General features: G+C 42.5%; 1 protein-coding gene across 1 annotated transcript; it reads left to right on the forward strand.

Annotated features, from left to right (window-relative positions):
* The first annotated feature begins 1,180 nt into the window (after positions 1 to 1,180).
* Positions 1,181 to 12,407, forward strand: LOC123428628 (SUPPRESSOR OF GAMMA RESPONSE 1-like). Its single transcript, XM_045112838.1, has 3 exons — positions 1,181 to 1,360; positions 11,327 to 11,513; positions 11,877 to 12,407. Exons 1-3 carry the CDS (start codon positions 1,181 to 1,183, stop codon positions 12,203 to 12,205), a joined length of 696 nt encoding a protein of 231 aa, XP_044968773.1. The 3' UTR covers positions 12,206 to 12,407.
* Positions 12,408 to 22,242: the final 9,835 nt, after the last annotated feature.

Here is a 22,242-nt window from a genome sequence, read left to right on the forward strand (position 1 = left end):
CTTCTTCTGTGAGCTTCTTGTGCAGTTTAAAATCCATGGGCAGGCGATCTGCTCTGAACCCGGGAGTGGATTCTCGCCAGGTGGAGAAGTGTCTCGGCAGTAGAACCATGACTCGGCCCAGCCTTTGGGATGGCTGGGCAGAAGAACTATTGAAAATCCACGTTCACGACGTCTTTGGATGTTGACTCCTCCGAGCTCGTGGTTGGGACCGTTGGGAAACTCGGTCTGGCGGTTCAGATGGAAAAAGTTCTAGAACAAAGAAACTACGGGATCTCTCTGCAAATATACTTCGCAGAAGACCTGGAACTGACATAGGTTGCTGATGGAGTTGGGTCCTAGATCTTGAGGATGAACACTGAGGAAATGCAGGACGTCCCGGAAAAACTTTGACCCGAGTGGTTTGAAACCGCGCTCGAGGTAATCGGTAAAGATTACTACTTCTCCTAGAGCGGGATTGGGGGTCAACTCGCCCGGGGCGGTTCTCCAACCAATGGTTTCTTTGCTATCGAGGAGACCCGTCTTAACAAACTTTTCGAGCATAGCATCGTCGAGGTTTTTCGGTAACCAGTCACACTTCGTAATGGCCATAACTACAAAAGAGAGGGGAATGAGGCAATTCAGTGAAAAACGAGGAAGTGTTCTAACCCGCCGGTATGGGTCTACGGTGTTCGAAAAAGATTTGGTGACTCGCCAAATGGTTGACATACATCGTAACCCGCTATTCAGGCGATTCATGGACGTATCTTCAAAGTATTATAACTCGCCCTTCAAACTGGAAGGGAAGGTGTCATAGCTATGGTGATAAAGTTAAGTCGGTATGGAGGCTGGAGCTAAAGGACCACTCTCAGAGGTGTTTTCTTCCTTAGGGATATTCTCGACAGATGACCAAAATGTTTCCAAAAACAGGCAGTAAATTATGGATCTACGAATGGGTCAAAATAGAAGGATATTGCTTGGAACAATGGCAGAGAACTGCGTGCATAACACAGGGACAACATTGGGTCTGCGTCATGAAGGTTTAAGATAGCAAAAATACGTGATAAAGTGGCCGAAGCCTGCTACTGCTTAAAATCTATTTGCGAAAACATGAAATGGATCTAAGGCAGGCCAGGGTGTTCTTCACATCGTGGAAACTAGCTTGCAGGAAACTAAGGTCATGGAGTGCTCGCCCTAACCCTAAATGGGGGAAATATGTGTACCTAGGAGAAGGAGATCGGTGCTGGGGACGAACACGCAGTGCTTCGTGCTCCTCGTCACTTGGAAGGCTGCGGTCGATGAAGGAGCTCCGGAAGCCGGTGGCGACGATGGGGCGCTGGTGCTCGAAGAAGAAGTGTGCGAGGAAGACAAGGAAGAGATGGAGGTAGGTGACGTGATTTCCCCCCCCCCATTTCCCTTGTTATTTAAAGGGCAGGAACGAAAATCGAGGTTGTCGAGGCGGAGATCGAGGCGACAAGTCAGAGACTGCGATGATGGCGCCTAGATTTTCGGGATAAGTGATTATGAGCAAAAGATCCGTTGATGGTTGCGGTGCTAAAAGTCCCAGAATTAAGGGGATGAGGTGATGTCATCCGAAACTACCTGGCGACTGAGATCAAGTTACAACAGGTGGCGACTTATCGTTCGTCGAAAGATGGAAATGGTAAGAGTCGCCCCAAATTGGTGGAAGTTTATTGACATGAATGAATTCAGGACAATCTGGGGCCTAATGTTGGGGATATTACCTGCGGGTAACCCGCCCTTAGTGGGCCGGGTCGCCAAAGGGGCGACTTACCATTTACCGCATGTCCCGTGGCCGAGAAGCCGGATGGCGGTTCAAGATGTCGTGCGGATGATGGATTACCAAGAAAGCTCCTGATCATGGAGGACACGATGACTTAGAGATAAGGAAAGCCACAAAGAGTAGTACGGCAGGACTTTGTAAACCATAGGGCCTCGACCTGTATATAAAGGCGAGTCCCAGGGAGAGGTCAGGCGAGTTAGACAGAATCGAGAGCTAGGTCAGGCAAGTTACACCCTCCTTGTAATCGAAACCACCATTGATACACCCAAAGCAGGACGTTGTCTTTTACCTCCTCACGAGGGGATGAACCTGGGTAAATCTGAGTCTTGCTTTCGCTCACCCCCTCCGAGTCGCCACCAAGGTGCGATGGCTCCATCTCTAAGTCCTTTCACGAGGATATCTGCCGTGATAAAACGATGACAGTAACCGAAAGTTGCTCGGAGTCCCGGGTGAGATCCCGGACATCACGTGGAGCTCCGGAATGGTCCGGAGGTAAAGATTGATATATAGGAAAGTGGGTTTTGAACTCCGGAGAAGTTTCAGGCATTTCTGGCAGTGTACCGGGAGTGACGTATGGGTTCCGAGGGACCACCAGGTGGGCCCACCCACCCCAAAGGGTCTCATGGGCTATGGGAGGATGTGGACCAGCCCTTAGTGGGATGGTCGAAGCCTCCACTAAAGCCCAAGGCGGATTGGAGGTGGGAAGGAAAGAAAACCAAAGGTGGAAAGGGTTTCCAAGCGGAGAGGAGGAATCCTATTCCTAGTAGGATTGGATTACGACTCCTCCACCTCCAATTTCGTCCAAATCTTGAGGGTTTGAGGCTGCCTCCTCCCCTCCCTCCCTCCTATATATACTAGAGTTTTTAGAGGTGAGGGCTAACCCTAATTGCCACGTGCTCCCTCTACTTCTCTCTAGATCTGTTTCTCCTCTAGTCTAGTTCGGCGGTGCTTAGGCGAAGCCCTGCTGGATTAGTTCACCACCACCACCACCACGACGCCGTGCTGGAGAACTCATCTACCTCTCTGCCCCTCTTGCTGGATCAAGAAGGCGGCGATCGTCATCGAGCTGTACGTGTGCTGAACACGGAGGTGTCGTCCGTCCGGCACTAGACCGGGATGGATCGTGATGGGATCGCGGGACGGATCGTGATGAGATCGCGGGACGGGCTGAGATTTGGATTGCGAAGATGTTCCACTACATCAACCGCGTTATATACGCTTCCGCTTAGCGATCTACAAGGGTATGTAGATTCACTCTCCCCTCTCGTAGATGATCATCACCATGGATAGGTATTGCGTGTGCGTAGGAATTTTTTTGTTTCCAATGCGACGTTCCCCAACAGTGGCATCATGAGCTAGGTTCATGCATAGATGATATCTCAAGTAGAACACAAAAGAGTTTGTGGGCATTGATGTTCAATTTGCTGCCCTCCTTAGTCTTTTCTGGATTCAGCAGTTTTGTTGGATTGAAGCGGCCTGGACCAACTTTACTCGTACGCATACGAGAGACAGGTTTTATCGAATGACATGCAACTTGTTGCATAAAGATGACTGGCGGGTGTCTATTTCTTCAACTTTAGTTGAATCAAATTTGACCGAGGTGGTCCTTGGAGAAGGTTAAATAACAATTTGCATATCACCGTTGTGGCTTTGCGTAAGTAAGATGCGATCATACTAGATACCCATAGCAGCCACGTAAAACATGCAACAACAAATTAGAGGACGTCTAACTTGTTTTTGCAGGGTGTGCAGGTGATGTGATATGGCCAAAGACATGATATGATATATTGGATGTATGAGATGATCATGTTGTAATAGTCAAATATCGACTTGCACGTCGATGCTACGGCAACCGGCATGAGCCATAGGGTTGTCTTTAAACTAACGTTTGTGCTTGCAAGTGCTTTTACTATATCGCTAGGTGGTAGCTTTAGTAGTAATAGCATAGATAGCGCAACAACCACGATCGCGGCACGATGATGGACATCATGGTGCGGCGCTGGTGATGATGGAGATCATGTCGGTGCTTTGGTGATGGAGATCAAGAAGCACAAGTTCATGGCATATCATGTCACTTATGATTTGGTGTGATGTTAATCCTTTTATGCACCTTATTTTGCTTAGAACGATGGTAGCATTATAAGGTGATCCCTGACTAAAATTTCAAGATAAAATTATGTTCTCCCCGACTGTGCATCGTTGCGACAGTTCGTCATTTCGAGACACCACGTGATGATCGGGTGTGATAGACTCAACGTTCACATACAACGGGTGCAAAACAGTTGCACACGCAGAACACTCGGGTTAAACTTGACGAGTCTAGCATGTACAAACATGGCCTCAGAACACAAGAGACTGAAAGGTCAAGCATGAATCATATAGTTGATATGATCAACATAGAGATGTTCACCACTGAAACTATAGTGAACTCACGTGATAATCGGACTTGAGTTAGTGGATTTGGATCATGCGCCACTCGAATGACTAGAGGGATGTATATTTGAGTGGGACTTATTAGTAATGTGATTAGCTAAACTCAATTATCATGAACATAGTCAAAAGGTCTTTGCAAATTATGTTGTAGCTTGCGATGTAGCTCTACTATTTTTGATATGTTCCTAGAGAAAATTTAGTTGAAAGATGTTAGTAGCAATTATGCGGACTGGGTCCGTAAACTGAGGATTGTCCTCATTGCTGCGCAGAAGGCTTATGTCCTTAATGCACCACTCGGTGTGCTGAGCCTCGAGCGTCGTCTGTGGATGTTGCGAACATCTGACATACACGTTTTTGATGACTACGTGATATTTTAGTGCGTAATGCTTAACGGCTTAGAATTGAGGCGCCAAAGACATTTTGAACATCATGGAACATATGAGATGTTCCAAGAGATGAAATTGGGATTTCATGCTCGTGCCTTTGTTGAAACGTATGAGACTGATGACCCACAAGTATAGGGGATCTATCGTTTTCCTTTCAATAAGTAAGAGTGTCGAACCCAACGAGGAGTAGAAGGATCTGACAAATGGTTTTCAGCAAGGAAATATCTGCAAGCACGGAAATTATCGGTAACAATTGATTGTATGATGACATGATTCCTAGCAAGCAACAAGTAACAAAAGTAGCAACGGTGCAGCAAAATGGCCCGATCCCTTTTGTAGCAAGGGACAAGCCTGAACAAAGTCTTATAGGAGGAAAAACGCTCCCAAGGACACACGGGAATTTTTGTCATGCTAGTTTTCATCATGTCAATATGATTCGTGTTCGTTACTTTGATAGTTTGGTATGTGGGTGGACCAGCGCTTGGGTACTGCCCTTACTTGGACAAGCATCCCACTTATGATTAACCCCTCTCGCAAGCATACGCAACTATGAAAGAAGAATTAAGACAAAGTCTAACCATAACATTAAACTAGTGGATCCAAATCAGCCCCTTACGAAGCAACACATAAACTAGGGTTTAAGCTTCTGTCACTCTAGCAACCCATCATCTACTTACTACTTCCCAATGCCTTCCTCTAGGCCCAAATAATGGTGAGTGTTATGTAGTCAACGTTCACATAATACCACTAGAGGAAAAACAACATACAACACATCAAAATATCGAACGAATTCCAAATTCACATGAGTATTATTAGCATGACTTATCCCATGTCCTCAGGAACAAAACTAACTACTCACAAAGCATAATCATGTTCATGACCAGAGAGGTAATGAGTAGCATCAAGGATCTGAACATAAACTCTTGCACCAAATAATCCAACTAGCATCAACTACAAGGAGTAATTAACATTACTAGTAACCTTACAGGTACCAATCGGAGTCGTGAGATGGAGATTGGTTACAAGTGATGAACTAGGGTTTGGAGATGACATGGTGCTGATGAAGATGTTTATGGTGACGAGTCCCCTCCGACGAGAGGAGTGTTGGTGATGACGATGGCGACGATTTCCCCCTCCAGGAGGGAAGTTTCCCCGAGAGAATCGTCCTACCGGAGTTCTTGATTGGTTCTGCTCAAGTTCCGCCTCGTGGCGGCGGCGAATCCTCCAAAAAGCTCCCTTCTAATTTTTTTTCGGACGAAACCCTTCATATAGCAAAAGATGAGCGCCGGAGGGGCAACAGGGGGCCCACAAACCCTCCAGCCCCGGCCAGGGGGGTAGGCCGGGCCTAGCAGGCTTGTGGCCTCCAGGTGGCGCCCCTCTGGTACTTCTTTCACCCAGTATTTTTTATATATTCCCAAAAAATTCCACGTTGATTTTCACGGCTTTTGGAGTTGCGCAGAATAGGTATCTCAAACTTGCTCCTTTTTCAGGCCAGAATTCCAGCTGCCGACATTCTCCCTCTTCATGTAAACCTTGCAAAATAAGAGAGAAAAGACATAAGTATTGTACAGTGAAGTGAAATAACAGCCCAAAAAGCAATAAATATCAACATGAAAACATGATGCAAAATGGACGTATTAACTCCCCCAAGCTTAGACCTCGCTTGTCCTCAAGCGAAAGCCTAGCTCAATAAATATGTCCACATGTTTAGGGAGAGAGGTGTCGACAAAACAATATACGAACATGCAGGCATCATGATCAAGTTTTAGAATAGCAATGCCAACATATAATCTCTCATGCTTAAGTGACAAATTCTTCACAAAGTAAAGCATGAATCAAGAACCTTACCGAGAATCAACAACCGATAGCCTTTAGTCATTGTAGCAATTGCAATTTACCACAACATCAGAGAGAGTCAAATAAGAGCTTGTAAAGCAAATCCACATACTCAATCATCTTTTCGTTCTCTACAATTGCTACTACTCACGTGGTACTCATGAGATCAAAGTTTCAGCTGGACACAGAGAAAGATAGGGGCTTATAGTTTTTCCTCCCAGCTGCTTACCTCAAGGGTAATGTCAACAATAATAATTCACGAATACTTACCTCCAAGTTGACATATGAATATAGATCACCGTGACTCTTTCAAGGTCAAAAAGTAAAGGTACAAGATAAGACCTTTGCAGAGGGAACCAGAGGTTGTCATGTGCTTTTGAGGTTGGGATGCGTGTCCTCTTTGTGCGGAGGAACGTCACTTTATATTGCCTCGTGTGATAAAGAACTTTATTATGCAGTCTGTCGCTTTTATGTCTTCCTCATCACAGATTCGTACAAAGCTTATTTTCCTTACACTAATAGATCATACATATTAGGGAGCAATTTTTATTGCTTCCACCGATGAAAACTTACTTGAGGGATCTTATTCAATCCATAGGTAGGTATGGTGGACTCTCATGGCAAAACTAGGTTGAAGGTTTATGGATGCACAAGTAGTATCTCTACTTGGTGTGGGAGTTTTTGCTAATATGAGGTGGAAGGAATCGTCACATGCTACGGGATCTCTAATCATATAACATTGTTTGGAACCAAGCAAACACAATTTATTATGTTGTCTTCCTTGTCCAACCTATACTTGTAGGCATGTAATAGTTTAGTGAGTGTTCACAATCATAGATGGTGTCAAGGATGATATATTTATATGTGAACCTCTTCTTCTTTATCACTTCCTATTAATTGCAACAATGACCAAGGTCTACGTTTTTCTACCCTCAACAAGTTTGAATCATCATCCTTTTTATATGTGAAGCCATCACTTCCCATAAAATCACTATATGATCTCTCATGCTTTTGTTCTTTCTCGATCTTTTGATCATGGCAAGAGGCAAAGCCCTTCAACTAAGACACTCTTTATTATATGGCTCATGAGTTCGAATACATCGGGGGTGACACAAAGCAAAACTAAAGCCTAAAACACTAAGACTTCTATTCTACTAGAGAAAGAGAAAACTGAAAAGAAACAAACTAAAACAAAGGTAAATGCAAAAGATATGATGGTGATACGATACTGGGGCAACTCCCCCAAGGTTGGCACAAGCCAAGGGGATTTCCCATACCCATGCTTAGTTGTCTTCCTTTGGAGGTGATGGTGGTGGAGTTGTTGTAATCTTTGATTCCAAGAGGGCCATTAATCTTTGATTTGTACCTTGGAGATCTGTGATATGTTTCTCCAGCAAAACAACTTCACGAGTGAGATAAGTATTACGAGCACGAGTTGTTTCATAAAACCTCAAGAGTTCAATCATGGATGGAGACAGTAGGTGGAGGTAGGGTTGTAGGAAATCCACTTCTTCAACTTCTTCCTTATTGAGCACAGACTGCACTTCGTCCCATGCCTGACTCTTCTCCTTAATTTTTCCCTTGGTTTCTTTAGGTAGCCTTTCCCTGGCCTCCATGACCTCCATCCTTTTCAGATCAGCATATACTTCTCCATAGACTTGAGGGAGATTGTTCTCCCCCACAGATTCCTGAGACGACATCTTGCTCTAAATCTGCGACATAAAACAAGCTCGAAAAAAAAACAGAGAAAATTTGCGTGATACACAGGTCACACACTTCGGGAGAATATATAATGATTTTTTCCAGACCAGAAGGAGTACTCCGCATGAAAACGGAGTCCAGGAGGAGCACGATGTGGCCACAAGCCCTCCAGCCCCGGCCAAGGGGGTAGGCCGGGCCTAGGAGGCTTGTCGCCTCCTCGGGCACTTTCTGGACTACTTTAAATTTTTCTATTTTTTCAAATATTCCAAAACGGAGGAAAATTGCTACGGGAAAGGTTTTGGAGTCGGTTTACATACCGAATCACATACCTCTTCGTTTTCGGAGTCTGAAATAGGCTGATAAATATCCCTTATGTAATCCTCCGGAGTTATGGTATTGATTATATTGCTTTCAACATTTATGGGAGTACCTGAGATATACTGCTTGATTCTCTTCCCATTTACAACTCTCGGACAATTACCTTCCGTGTTGTTGATCTTGATAGCACCGGAACGATATACTTCCTCAACAATATAGGGACCTTCCCATTTAGAGAGAAGCTTGCCTGCAAAAGATATTAAACGAGAATTGTATAGCAAGACATAATCACCTACATTGAACTCACGCTTTTGTATCCTCTTATCATGCCACCTCTTAACCTTTTCTTTGAATAACTTGGCATTTTCATATGCCCGAGTTCTCCATTCATCAAGCGAGCTAATGTCAAATAACCTCTTCTCACCAGCAAGTTTGAAATCAAAGTTGAGCTCTTTGATTGCCCAATAAGCTTTATGCTCTAGCTCAAGAGGTAGATGACATGCTTTACCGTACACCATTTTGCACGGAGACATGCCCATGGTATTCTAATAGGCAGTTCTATAAGCCCACAGTGCATCATCGAGCTTCTTATACCAATTCTTTCTAGACCTATTGACAGTCTTTTGCAGAATCAGTTTAATCTCTCTATTTCTTAGGTCTACTTGACCACTGGAAAGAGGGTGATAGGGAGACACAATTCTATGGTTGACATCGTACTTAGCAAGCGTTTTACGGAAAGCACCATGAATGAAATGTGAACCACGGTCGGTCATTAGATATCTAGGGACTCCAAATCTAGGGAAGATAACTTCCTTAAGCATCCTGATAGAGGTGTTGTGATCAGCACTACTAGTGGGGATAGCTTCTACCCACTCAGTGACATAATCAAGAGAAACTAGGATATGAGTATACCCGTTGGATTTTAGAAAAGGTCCCATATAATCAAAGCCCCAAACATCAAATGGTTCAATGACAAGTGAATAGTTCATAGGCATTTACTGATGTTTACTAATCTTTCCCTAATAATAAAGCAACTAATGCTTCTGGCGTCTGTCATGGTAATTTTACAAAAATGTCCCTCTATTTTGCAGTATTCAGTCTGCCGTCCTTTATTAAGTGGGAAAAACGATTCAGCTTGTTTTGCAAAACTCCCCTTATAGTTTCCAATATCAACCCTCGGTGCACAAGCACATAAAAATTAGAGCACGGGCTCTCCCTTGCCTCCCAATCCCCGCCACCAGGAGGCGACCGACCATGATGACGCTCGATCCGGTGCTATGCCGGCCAACGCCGGCGAGGATTTCCCCCTCTCTTGACCCACGTATCTCTATCACGCGAAATAGGGGTGGGCGCCGCCGCCGTTTTCCTGGTCGACGGCTGCCAGGGTGGCGCGGTAGGCGGTGAGATCGCCGCACGGGAGGCCCTTGTCGGGCGAAGCCCCAGATCACGACGTTCCCATGGAGGGAGAGGGCGACGGAGTTGAGGATGGACGCGGCAGGTGGAGCCCCGTCCTCCTTTGTCCACTCCCATTGAGCGCCCGATCAAAGAAGCATCAGGTCCCCCACCTCCATCACGTCTCCTCTCCTACATCAGCCACGCCAAGTCGCACTCGTGGAGCGGAGTCGCGGAATCATGACGCCGGCTGCGGTGGAGTGGGGAGAGTTCGTCCGGTAGTCTTCTCCCTCCAAGGCAGGATCGGGCCCAATCACCACGCCACCCGCTCCACCCCTTATCTCTTTCGTTCCAGGTTAGTTTCAGATCCGCTTAAAAGTTTCAGGTTAGCTGATCTAAGAAACAGTTTCAGATTAGTGCGCATAATTTATAGAAGTGCTATTTGGTTGACTGTCAATGTTACTTATCCGATTCAAACCCTACCCTAGGTTGTAAATTGGTTAATGGTCACTGTCCCCATTGCTTCTATCAAGATTTTCCCGTCCCCTCTCAATTTCTAACACAACATGTTCTAAGATTGATTGAGTAACTCGGTTTCATAGAAAATCATTTAGATTCAAGATAAATTTCAGATTGGTTGTAGATAACTATGTATGAAGTGCAAATGTATAGCTCTCACGTTGCTTATAGAATGTGACTTTGTTTTTTATATATGCTGCCAATCGGATGAAAATATGAATTTTAACAACCATATTCGTTCTACGAAATTTCTGGTATTTCTCTCCTCACGCGTTGCTTCAGTTCCATTGGATTACAAGCATTAGCAACGATGGCTCTGTTTAACTAGTGCAATTTGGTCTATGAGATATTGCTTTGACTCTCCTTGCCATCTCGGCTCACATTTGATTGCCTGCGCCAAGCTGATTTTGCACCCCGATACTATTAATAAGAACAATTTGACTTTCAGGCGAGGACCTTCCCCACAGTCAATATTCACAAAAAATCATGAGAGGTGTTTTCTGGTCTTTGTGAAGATTTGATAACAGTGACGTAAGAGTTGTGCATTTGCATTTCTATTATGTAAAACTGAACTAGCTGTGGTGCATGTGTATATCATTTGCATTTTATTGTTAGTATGGCTGAATAGCTGATTCAAGCTTATATTAAATGGAGGGTTAGAAAAAAGAAACTATATAATTAATGTTTGAGCGATTACTCTTATCTTTATCCAGCGTTCTGCTCATTGGTCTATGTTAATAAGGCAATCACTTCTTCCTAAAGATGGAACAGACTCTTATAATTCTGTGACTTTATGATTCTCATGTTCCAGATCAAGTGTTATATGAATATATTGTTTCTAAAGTTTTTGAATTTTCCCACTTTGGGAGTATGGATCAGTATTGGTAATTAGTAATGCCCATTAAGGTACTATAAGGTGTAATGTAAACTGCAACCCTGATTAATTAAGGTTTCTCTACAGGTTGTTCACCAGTGGCCTGGTTTGCCAAAGGGTGTAAAGTTTGATCCGTCTGATCAGGAATTGCTTGGGCATTTGCTCGCAAAACATGCCGCAGCAGGTTCTCAACCTGACCCATTCATTGAGGAATTTATTCCAACAGTTGAGGAAGCTGATGGTATCTGCTACACTCATCCACAGAAACTTCCAGGTTCCCCTGAGTTTAAATCTTTGAAGTACCCACACATTTTCTTGTGTTTACTATCTGGTCTTTTTCAGTCAAACCCAAGGCCCAGCATTTCTACTAAATCTAGCAGTATTTTCAGTGTTGGCAATAACATTATTCTTTTCATTCAATATATTACCTTTACACATATGTCACTCAGGAACATTCTACAAATCTGCTATGATGTCCCGGTCCTTTTTTTCAAACGGGGACTTCACTTTCTTTTATAAAGCACCTATTTTATAGCTTTGGCAATAGAAGTGTGCTTTTGAGAAATTTATTAATCTGTTTTTCTCTGCTCTGCTTTGGTGCTTTGCATTACTGTTGAACTGACTTCATCCTTTTCAGGTGTTAAACAAGATGGAAGTGTATCACACTTCTTCCACAGAACATTTAAAGCATATAACACTAGGACTAGGAAGCGTCGAAAGATCAACACTGGTGATCTTGCTGATGTTTGCTGGCACAAAACAGGCAAGACAAAACCAGTAATAGTTGATGAACAGTACCTTGGCTGTAAGAAAATAATGGTGCTATATATGAGTACCGTGAAGGGTGGGAAGCCTAAGAAGACTAATTGGGTGATGCATCAATATCATCTAGGCACTGGCGAAGATGAGCAGAATGGAGAATATGTTGTCTCCAAATTATTTTTCCAGCAACAATCTAAGCCTTGAGAAAAGAGTGCACTAGAGTTATTTGTTCCAAAAAAGTGAGAAATACCTCTGTTCTTTATTAATCAAATACAATGAAAATTGTGGACTTTATGAGTGTTGATCCTATTAATTACTACGATGAAAACTTGTAGACTCTCGTTAGTAATGGTGTGGAAACATGAATACAGATGTTTTCCATCTAAGGTTACCGATTCTTCCTTTATGGCCCTTCATAGGTACAAACTAACAAAACTCAGTGTTTAAGAGTTGATCCACTGCTACAAGCATTTCATTATTTTCATTCTTGACATCAAATTAGTGTATGGCAGAAATATTTGTGCTAGCACATATGTCAATATTGGAATGGATTTGTCTGATTTATGTCAATAATTCAGTAGTACACTCACAAGGAAATCATCAATCGTTTGGATGGTTCGACACCTATTTACTAAACTTGTGGTGGATAGAATAACACAAAAGACTTGCAAGCATTACTAGCATAAACCTTGTACAGGAACCTTGCACAAGCATTTAGTAATGACCATGTTGAAGAAAACATTTAGTAGTGACTGATGCCTTCCATGAATCCACCACCATCTATGTTACATTGCATTACATACTAGGTTTTTATTTCTGTGAGAAACACTACTGATACAGCCGTTTACATGCCAACTATTCGGTCAATTTACCAAACAGACCGGAGGTAAAAAAATTTGTTACATTTTTTGAAAAAGCTGCTAAAATGGATCACAAAATTTTATGAATTATCTTCCAGAACAACATGTGCTCAAAACAATGTTATTACTGATATTTATCAGAATTGTATATTATAAATGGCACGTAATATCACATGAAACAGGTTTTACGATATTTTTTGCAATAGTGTAAAGTTATTAATGATATTTATCAGAATTGTATATTAAAGATGGAATGTAATATCACATGGAGCAGGTTTTACCATATTTTTTGCAACAGTGTAAAGTTATTACTGATATTTATGAGAATTGTATATTAAAAATGTCACGTAATATCAAACGAAGCAGGTTTTATGATTTTTTTCGCCCGTTGCAATGCACGGGCATTTGTACTAGTATTACCTATTCTTTGACATTCGTGACAAGACAAGACGAACTTACGGGCATCCTTGAAGAGAGTGGGCCAATAGAAACCTGATTTCAAAACCTTGTGTGCAGTTCTATCTCCCGCATGGTGTCCTCCGTAGGCCTCGGAGTGACACTTTTGTAGGATCTGTCCCTGTTCATGTTCAGGTACACAACATCTAATAACACCATCCACTCCTTCCTTATAAAGGTGAGGATCATCCCAAAAGTAATGTCTCAAGTCAAAGAAGAATTTCTTCTTTTGCTGATATGTGAAACTGGGTGGTATATATTTGGCAACGATATAGTTTGCATAATCAGCATACCACGATGCACTACGTGAAGCATTGATGGCATTCAATTGCTCACCGGAAAGCTATCATCAATAGGTTGTGGGTCATCAAGAACGTTCTCCAACCTAGACAAGTTATTTGTTACGGGGTTATCAGCACCCTTCCTGTCGACAACGTGCAAATCAAACTCTTGTAGCAAGAGAACCCATCTGATAAGTCTAGGTTTATCGTCCTTCTTCTCCATGAGGTACTTAATAGCAGCATGATCAGTGTGAATAGTGACTTTGGAATCAACTATGTAAGACCTAAACTTTTCACATGCAAACACGACTGCTAAAAATTCCTTTTCCGTAGTAGCATAGTTTCTTTGGGCACTGTCTCGTGTTTTACTAGCGTAGTGAATAATATTCAACTTCTTATCAACTCTTTGCCCTAGGACAACACCAATAGCATAATTACTAGCATCACACATGATTTCAAAAGGTAAGTTCCAATCAGGTGGTTGAACAATAGGTGCAGTTATCAAACCCCTCTTAAGTATTTCGAAGGCTTCCTCACAATCATCGTCAAAAACAAAAGGAATATCATTTTTCAAGAGATTGGTAAGAGGCCTAGAAATCTTAGGGAAGTCTTTAATGAACCTTCTATAAAAACCAGCATGACCAAGGAAACTTCTTATACCTTTGATATATGTGGGGTATGGCATTTTCTCTATTGCATCAACCTTAGCCTTATCGACTTCATTACCTCTTTCAGAAATTTTATGTCCTAAGACGATGCCTTCATTGACCATAAAGTGGCATTTCTCCCAATTCAAGACAAGATTGGTGTCTTTACATCTCTGCAAGACGCGATCAAGGTTGCCGAGGCAATCATCAAAAGAAGACCCGTAAACGGAAAAGTCATCCATGAAAACCTCAACAATCTTTTCACAAAAGTCAAAGAATATAGCCATCATACATCTTTGAAAGGTGGCAGGTTCATTACATAAGACAAAAGGCATACATCTATAAGCAAAGGTACCGAAAGGGTAGGTGAAAGTGGTTTTCTCCTGATCAAATTGTGCAACTGGTACTTGGGAGAAACCAGAATAACCATCTAGAAAGCAGAAGTGTGTGTGTTTAGACAGTCTTTCTAGCATTTGGTCGATAAAAGGTAAACGGTAATGGTCTTTCCTAGTGGCTTTATTCAATTTCCTAAAATCGATCACCATCGTATAGCCAGTAATAATCCTTTGTGGGATCAATCCGTCCTTATCAATAGAGACAACAGTAATGCCTCCCTTCTTAGGGACGCAATGCACCGGACTCACCCAATCTCTATGAGCAACAGGATAAATATAGTATTTCTTTTCTCACTACTTCTTTCATCTTAGGATTCAATCTCCTTTGATGATCAGCAACTGGTTTGAAATCAGGATCAGTTTTAATCTTGTGCTGGCATAGAGTGGGACTAATGCCCTTAAGATCATCAAGAGTATATCCAATAGCAGCACGGTGCTTCCTCAGAGTTTTTAGTAGCTTCTTTTCTTCATGCTCTGAGAGGCTAGCACTAATAATAACATGATATATCTCTTTTTCATCAAGATATGCATACTTAAGAGTATCAGGCAACTGTTTAAGCTTGAACACAGGATCACCCTTTGGTGGGAGTGGATCCCCAAGCAGTTCAACGGACAGATTATTCTTAAGGATAGGATATTGTTCTAAGACAACTCTATCCATCTCACCCCTTTCATCCATATGCATATCATTTTCATGCTCAAGCAAGTACTGCTCTAAGGGATCAGTAGGAGGCACGACAATAGAAGCTAAGGCAATAGTTTCATCCTTACCAGGCAACTCCTTTTCATGAGGTTGTCTACCAAACTTGGAGAAATTGAACTCATGTGAACACCTTCAAAACCAACAGTGACAGTTTGCTTCTCACAATCAATATGAGCATTGACAGTATTGAGAAAAGGTCTGCCAAATATGATGGGACAAAAGCTATCTTGGGTGGTAGCAAGAACGAGGAAATCAACAGGATACTTCGTTTTACCACACAAGACTTCAACATCCCTAACAATTCCCACAGGGAAGATAATATCTCTATTGGCAAGCTGAATAGTGACATCAATAGGCTCTATCTCAGTAGGTGCAATCTCATCTTTGATTTCATCATATAAGGATTGAGGTATTGCACTAACACTAGCACCCACGTCACATAAACCATGATAGAAATGATCTCCTATCTTAACAGAAACAACAAGCGTGCCAACAACAGTCCTATGTTTGTCTCTAGCGTGAGGTTTAGCAATTCTAGTAGCATCTTCACATAAGTCAATATTATGTCCCTCAACATCGTCGGACAAAAGATCTTTGATAATAGCAATGCTAGGTTTAAATCTAATTTTCTCAGGGGGGTGTAGGTGTTCTAATGTATCCTCTACGTATCACAGTTGAAGCTTTAGAATGGTCCTTTATCCTAACAGGGAAAGGTGGTTTCTCAATGTAAGCACTGGGAACAATAGGATCATTATAGGCAATGACTTTCTCTTCAACTGGATTGGGTTTAACTACGTTGACTTCTAAAGGAGGATGGTATTTAAACTACTTCTCTTTGGGGAGATCAACATGAGCAGCAAATGATTCACACAATGAAGCTACTATCTCAGAGTCAAGTACATACTTAGCGCTGAAGTCACAAAAAGTATTTGTTTCAACAAAGGATTTAACACAACCAAACTGGAAATTCATACCTGACTCCTTACCTTCTTCAAGCTCCCAATCTTCAGAGTTGTGTTTAATTCTCTCCAATAAATTCCATTTGAAGTCAATATCTCTCTTCATAAAAGAACCGGTACAAGAAGTATCAAGCATGGTGCGATCATCATCAGAAAGCCGAGCATAAAAGTTCTGAATGATAATTTCTCTCGAGAGCTCATGATTGGGGCATGAATAAAACATTGATTTAAGCCTCCCCCAAGCTTGAGCGATGCTTTCTCTGTTACAAGGCCAAAAATTACAAATATAATTCCGATCACGATGTACTAAATGCATAGGATAAAACTTTTGATGAAATTCCAATTTCAACCGATTGTAGTCCCATGATCCAGTATCATCACATAGCCTATACCATGTCAACGCCTTATCCTTCAAAGATAAAGGAAAGACCTTCTTCTTGAGCTCATCCTCGGGCAAACCTGCAAGCTTCAATAAACCACAAACTTCATCTACATAGATGATATGCATGTCTGGATGTGATGTTCCATCTCCTGTAAAAGGATTAGCCAGCAGTTTCTCAAGCATACTCGAAGGAAATTCAAAGCAAATATTTTCAGTAGGTGCAGCAGGTTGAGGAGCAACTATTTGTGATTCCGTTCGAGGTGAAGATACCCCGAACAAGCCCCTCAAAGGATTAGTATCAATAGTGACAAGTGACAATGAATTTCAGCACACTATATGAATGTTTCCTTACCAAGTTCCACTTACCAAAGGCGCTTCACTCCCCGGCAACGACGCCAGAAAAGAGTCTTGGTGACCTACAAGTATTGGGCATCTATCGTAGTCCTTTCGATAAGTAAGGTGTCGAACCCAACGAGGAGCACAAGGACCTGACAAGTGGTTTTCAGCAAGGAAATATCTGCCAGCACTGAAATTATCGGTAACAAGTGATTGTATGATGAGATGATTTGTAGCAAGCAACAAGTAACAAAAGTAGCAACGGTGCAGCAAAGTGGCCCAATCCCTTTTGTAGAAAGGGACAAGCCTGAACAAAGTCTTATAGGAGGAAAAACACTCCCGAGGACACACGGGAATTTCTATCATGCTAGTTTTCATCATGTTCATATGATTCGCGTTCGTTACTTTGATAGTTTGATATGTGGGTGGACCAACACTTGGGTACTGCCCTTACTTGGACAAGCATCCCACTTATGATTAACCCCTCTCGCAAGCATCCGCAACTACGAAAGAAGAATTAAGACAAAGTCTAACCATAGCATTAAACTAGTGGATCCAAATCAGCCCCTTACGAAGCAACGCACAAACTAGGGTTTAAGCTTCTGTCACTCTAGCAACCCATCGTCTACTTACTACTTCCCAATACCTTCCTCTAGGCCCAAATAATGGTGAAGTGTTATGTAGTCGACGTTCACGTAACACCACTAGAGGAAAACCAAAATACAACACATCAAAATATCGAACGAATACCAAATTCACATGACTATTATTAGCATGACTTATCCCATGTCCTCAGGAACAAAAGTAACTACTCGCAAAGCATAATCATGTTCATGACCAGAGAGGTAATGAGTAGCATCAAGGATCTGAACATAAACTCTTCCACCAAATAATCCAACTAGCATCAACTACAAGGAGTAATTAACACTACTAGCAACCTTACAAGTACCAATCGGAGTCGTGAGGTGGAGATTGGTTACAAGTGATGAACTAGGGTTTGGAGATGAGATGGTGCTGATGAAGATGTTGATGGTGATGAGTCCCCTCCGACGAGAGGAGTGTTGGTGATGACGATGGCGACGATTTCCCCCTCCGGGAGGGAAGTTCCCCCGGCACGATCGTCCTGCCGGAGCTCTAGATTGGTTCTGCTCAAGTTCCGCCTCGTGGCGGTGGAGAATCCTCCGAAAAGCTCCCTTCTGATTTTTTTCGGACGAAACCCTTCATATAGCAAAAGATGAGCGCCGGAGGGGAAATAGGGGGCCCACAAGCCCTCTAGCCCTGGCCAAGGGGGTAGGCCGGGCCTGGCAGGCTTGTGGCCTCCAGGTGGCGCCCCTCTGGTACTTCTTTCGCCCAATATTTTTTATATATTCCCAAAAAATTCCACGTTGATTTTCACAGCTTTTGGAGTTGCCAAAATAGGCATCTCAAACTTGCTCCTTTTTCAGGCCAGAATTCCACCTGCCGGCATTCTCCCTCTTCATGTAAACCTTGCAAAATAAGAGAGAAAAGGCATAAGTATTGTACCATGAAGTGAAATAACAGCCCAAAAATCAATAAATATCGACATGAAAACATGATGCAAAATGGACGTATCAGAGACCTCCGACAAGATTCTTTGTCTCCAAAGTAAGGGAGAAAGGCTCAATCGTTGAGCATGTGCTCAGATTGTCTGAGTGCTACAATCGCTTTAATGGAGTGGGAGTTAATCTTCCAGATGAGATAGTGATGGTTCTCCAAAGTCACTGTCGCCAAGCTACTAGAGCTTCTCGATGAACTATAACAGATCAGGGATAGATATGATGATCCTTGAGCTATTCGTGATGTTTGACACCGCGAAAGTAGAAATCAAAAGGAGCATCAATTGTTGATGGTTCGTAAAACCACTAGTTTCAAGAAGGGCAAGGGCAAGAAGGGATACTTCATAAAACGACAAACCAGTTGCTGCTCTAGTGAAGAGACCCAAGGTTGAACCCAAACCCGATACTAAGTGCTTTTATAATGAGGGGAACAGTCACTAAAGAGGAACTACCCTAGATACTTTGTAGATGAGAAGGCTGGCAAAGTCGATAGAAGTATATTGGATATACATGATATTGATGTGTACTTTACTAGTACTCCTAGTAGCACGAGGGTATTCGATTCTGGTTCAGTTGCTAAGTGTTAGTAACTCGAAATAAAAGCTACGGAATAAATGGAGACTAGCTAAAGGTGAGGTGACGATATGTGTTGGAAGTGTTTCCAAGGTTGATGTGATCAAACATCGCACACTCCCTCTACCATTGGGATTAGTGTTAAACCTAAATAATTGTTATTTAGTGTTTGTGTTGAGCATGAACATGATTAGATCATGTTTATTGCAATACAATTATTCATTTAAAGAGAATAATGGTTATTCTATTTGCTTGAACAAATACCTTCAATGGTTTATTGAATCTCGATCGTAGTGGTACACATGTTCATAATATTGATGCCAAAAGATACAAAGTAGTAATGATAGTACCACTTACTTGTGGCACTGCCGTTTGAGTTATATTGGTATTAAATGCATGAAGGAGCTCCATGCTGATGGATCTTTGTACCCACTCATTTTTGAAACGTTCGAGATATGCAAACCATGCCTATCGGTAAACTCCATGCAGATGGATCGTTTGGACTCACTTGATTTTGAATTACTTGAGGCATGCAAATCATACCACATGGGCAAGATGACCGAAGACCTCATTTTTCCAATGAGATGGAACAAGAAAGTTACTTGTTGCAAGTAATACATTTTGATGTGTGCAGTCCAATGAGTGCTGAGGCACGCATTGGATATCGTTATGTACTTACTTCAATGGTGATTTGAGTAGATACATGAGTATTTTCTGTTGGAAATATGCCCTAGAGGCAATAAGAAATTAGTTTTTATTATATTTTTGTTCATGATAATCGTTTATTATCCATGCTATAATTGTATTGATTGGAAACTCAAATACATGTGTGCATACATAGACAAAACACTGTCCCTAGTAAGCCTCTAGTTGACTAGCTCGTTGATCAAAGATGGTCAAGGTTTCCTGACCATAGACAAGTGTTGTCACTTGATAACAGGATCACATCATTGGGAGAATGATGTGATGGAAAGGACCCAAACTATAAACGTAGCATATGATCGTGTCAGTTTATTGTTACTGTTTTCTACATGTCAATGTATATGTTCCTATGACCATGAGGTCATGCAACTCCCGGACACCGGAGGAATACCTTGTGGGTTATCAAACATCACAACGTTACTGAATGACTATAAAGATTCTCTACAGGTATCTCCAAAGGTGTCTGTTGGGTTGGCATGGATCAAGACTCGGATTTGTCACTCCGTGTGATGGAGAGGTATCTCGGGACCCACTCGATAATACAACATCACAACAAGCCTTGCAAGCAATGTGACTAAGGAGTTAGTTACGGTATCTTGTATTACGGAACGAGTAAAGAGACTTGCCGGTAACGAGATTGAACTAGGTATAGAGATACCGATGAACAAATCTCGGGCAAGTAACATACCAAAGGACAAAGGGAACAGTATACGGGATTATATGAATCCTTGACATAGAGGTTCAACCGATAGAGATATTCGTAGAATATGTGAGAGTCAATATGGAAATCTAGGTCCCGCTATTGGTTATTGACCGGAGAGTGTATCAGGTCATGTCTTCATAGTTCTCGAACCCGCAGGGTCTGCACACTTACGGTCCAGTGATGTTTTAATATAGTTGAGTTATATGTGTTGGTGACCGAAGGTTGTTCGGAGATCCGGATGAGACCACGGATGTCACAAGGGTTTCCGAAATGGTCCAGAAACAAAGGTTGATATATAGGAAGTTGGTGTTTGGATTCTGGAAGGTTTTCGGGCATTGTCGGTAGTGTACCGGGAGTGACGAATGGGTTCTGGGGGCCCACTGGGTGGGCCCACCATGCCCCAAGGGGTCCACATGGGTTTATGGGATTTGAATTAAGGCATAATGGGCTGACAAAGTCATCCAAGGAAAGCCCATGAGGAAAAAGTGGAAAATCCAAACGAGGTGGGAAATTAAGGAAGGAGTCCTAATCCAAGTGGAGTTGGAGGAGGAATCCTCCCTCCTCTAGTTCGGCCGACACAAGGGAGCCTCCCTTGTGGTGCCAAGGCTTCCCCTTCCCTTCTCCTATATATACTAGAGGTTTAGGGCTTTTTGAGACACAACTTTGCCATGTGCAACTCAAACCTATACCTCGTAGTTCTACCTCTAGATCGGTTTTGTGCGGAGCTCGGGCGGAGCCCTGCAGGAATAGATCATCACCATCACCTGCGCGCCGTCACGCTACCGGAGAACTCATCTACTTCCTGTCTCTCTTGCTGGATCAAGAAGTCGGAGATCGTCATCGAGCTGCACATGTGTGGGACACGGAGGTGTTGTCCATTCGGCACTTTATCGGAACGGATCGCCAGAAAGTTCGTAGGACGGATCATGGGACGGTTCGTGGAACAGATAGTGAAGACGTACCACTACATCAACCACGTTTATTAATGCTTCCGCTTAGTGATCTACAAGGGTATGTGGATCCGATCTCCCTCTCGTAGATGAACATCACCATGATAGATCTTCGTGTGCGTAGGATTATTTTTTCCCATGCAACGTTCCCTAACATTTTCTTGATGAATCACAAGTCTGAAATATTGAAAAGTTCAAGCTATTTCAGAGTGAAGATCGTCGTGACAAGAGGATAAAATGTCTACGATATGGTCATAGAGATGAATATCTGAGTTGCGAGTTTAGTACATAGTTAAGACAATGTGGATATTGTTTCGTAACTCATGCCACTTGGAGAACCATAGTGTGATGGTGTGTCCGAATGTCATAGCCGTGTCCTATTGGATATAGTGATGTCTCTTATCGAAATACCACTATCGTTTTGGGTTAGGCATTAGAGACAACCACATTCACTTTAAATAGGGCACCACGTAATTTCGTTGAGATGATAACGTATGAACTATGGTTTGGAGAAACCTCAGGTGTCGTTTCTTAAAAGTTTGGGGCTACGACGCTTATGTGAAAAAGTTTCAGTCTGATAAGCTCGAACCCGAAGCAGATAAACGCATCTTCATAGGATAATTAAAATAGTTGGGTACATCTCCTATCTCAGATCCGAAAGGAAAGTTTTTGTTTCTAGAAACGGGTCCTTTCTCGAGGAAAAATTTCTCTCGAAAG

This window comes from Hordeum vulgare, chromosome 2H (genome assembly GCF_904849725.1).
Source record: "Hordeum vulgare subsp. vulgare chromosome 2H, MorexV3_pseudomolecules_assembly, whole genome shotgun sequence".
Classification (NCBI taxonomy): Eukaryota; Viridiplantae; Streptophyta; class Magnoliopsida; order Poales; family Poaceae; genus Hordeum; species Hordeum vulgare.

Bases quoted from the DNA above. Each gene is read 5' to 3' on its own strand.
- LOC123428628 (XM_045112838.1), top strand. From the start codon at position 1,181: ATGGGGGAAATATGTGTACCTAGGAGAAGGAGATCGGTGCTGGGGACG. The intron at 1,361-11,326 runs GTAGGTGACGTG...GTTTCTCTACAG, and splicing joins AAGACAAGGAAGAGATGGAG to GTTGTTCACCAGTGGCCTGG. The intron at 11,514-11,876 runs GTTCCCCTGAGT...CATCCTTTTCAG, and splicing joins TCATCCACAGAAACTTCCAG to GTGTTAAACAAGATGGAAGT.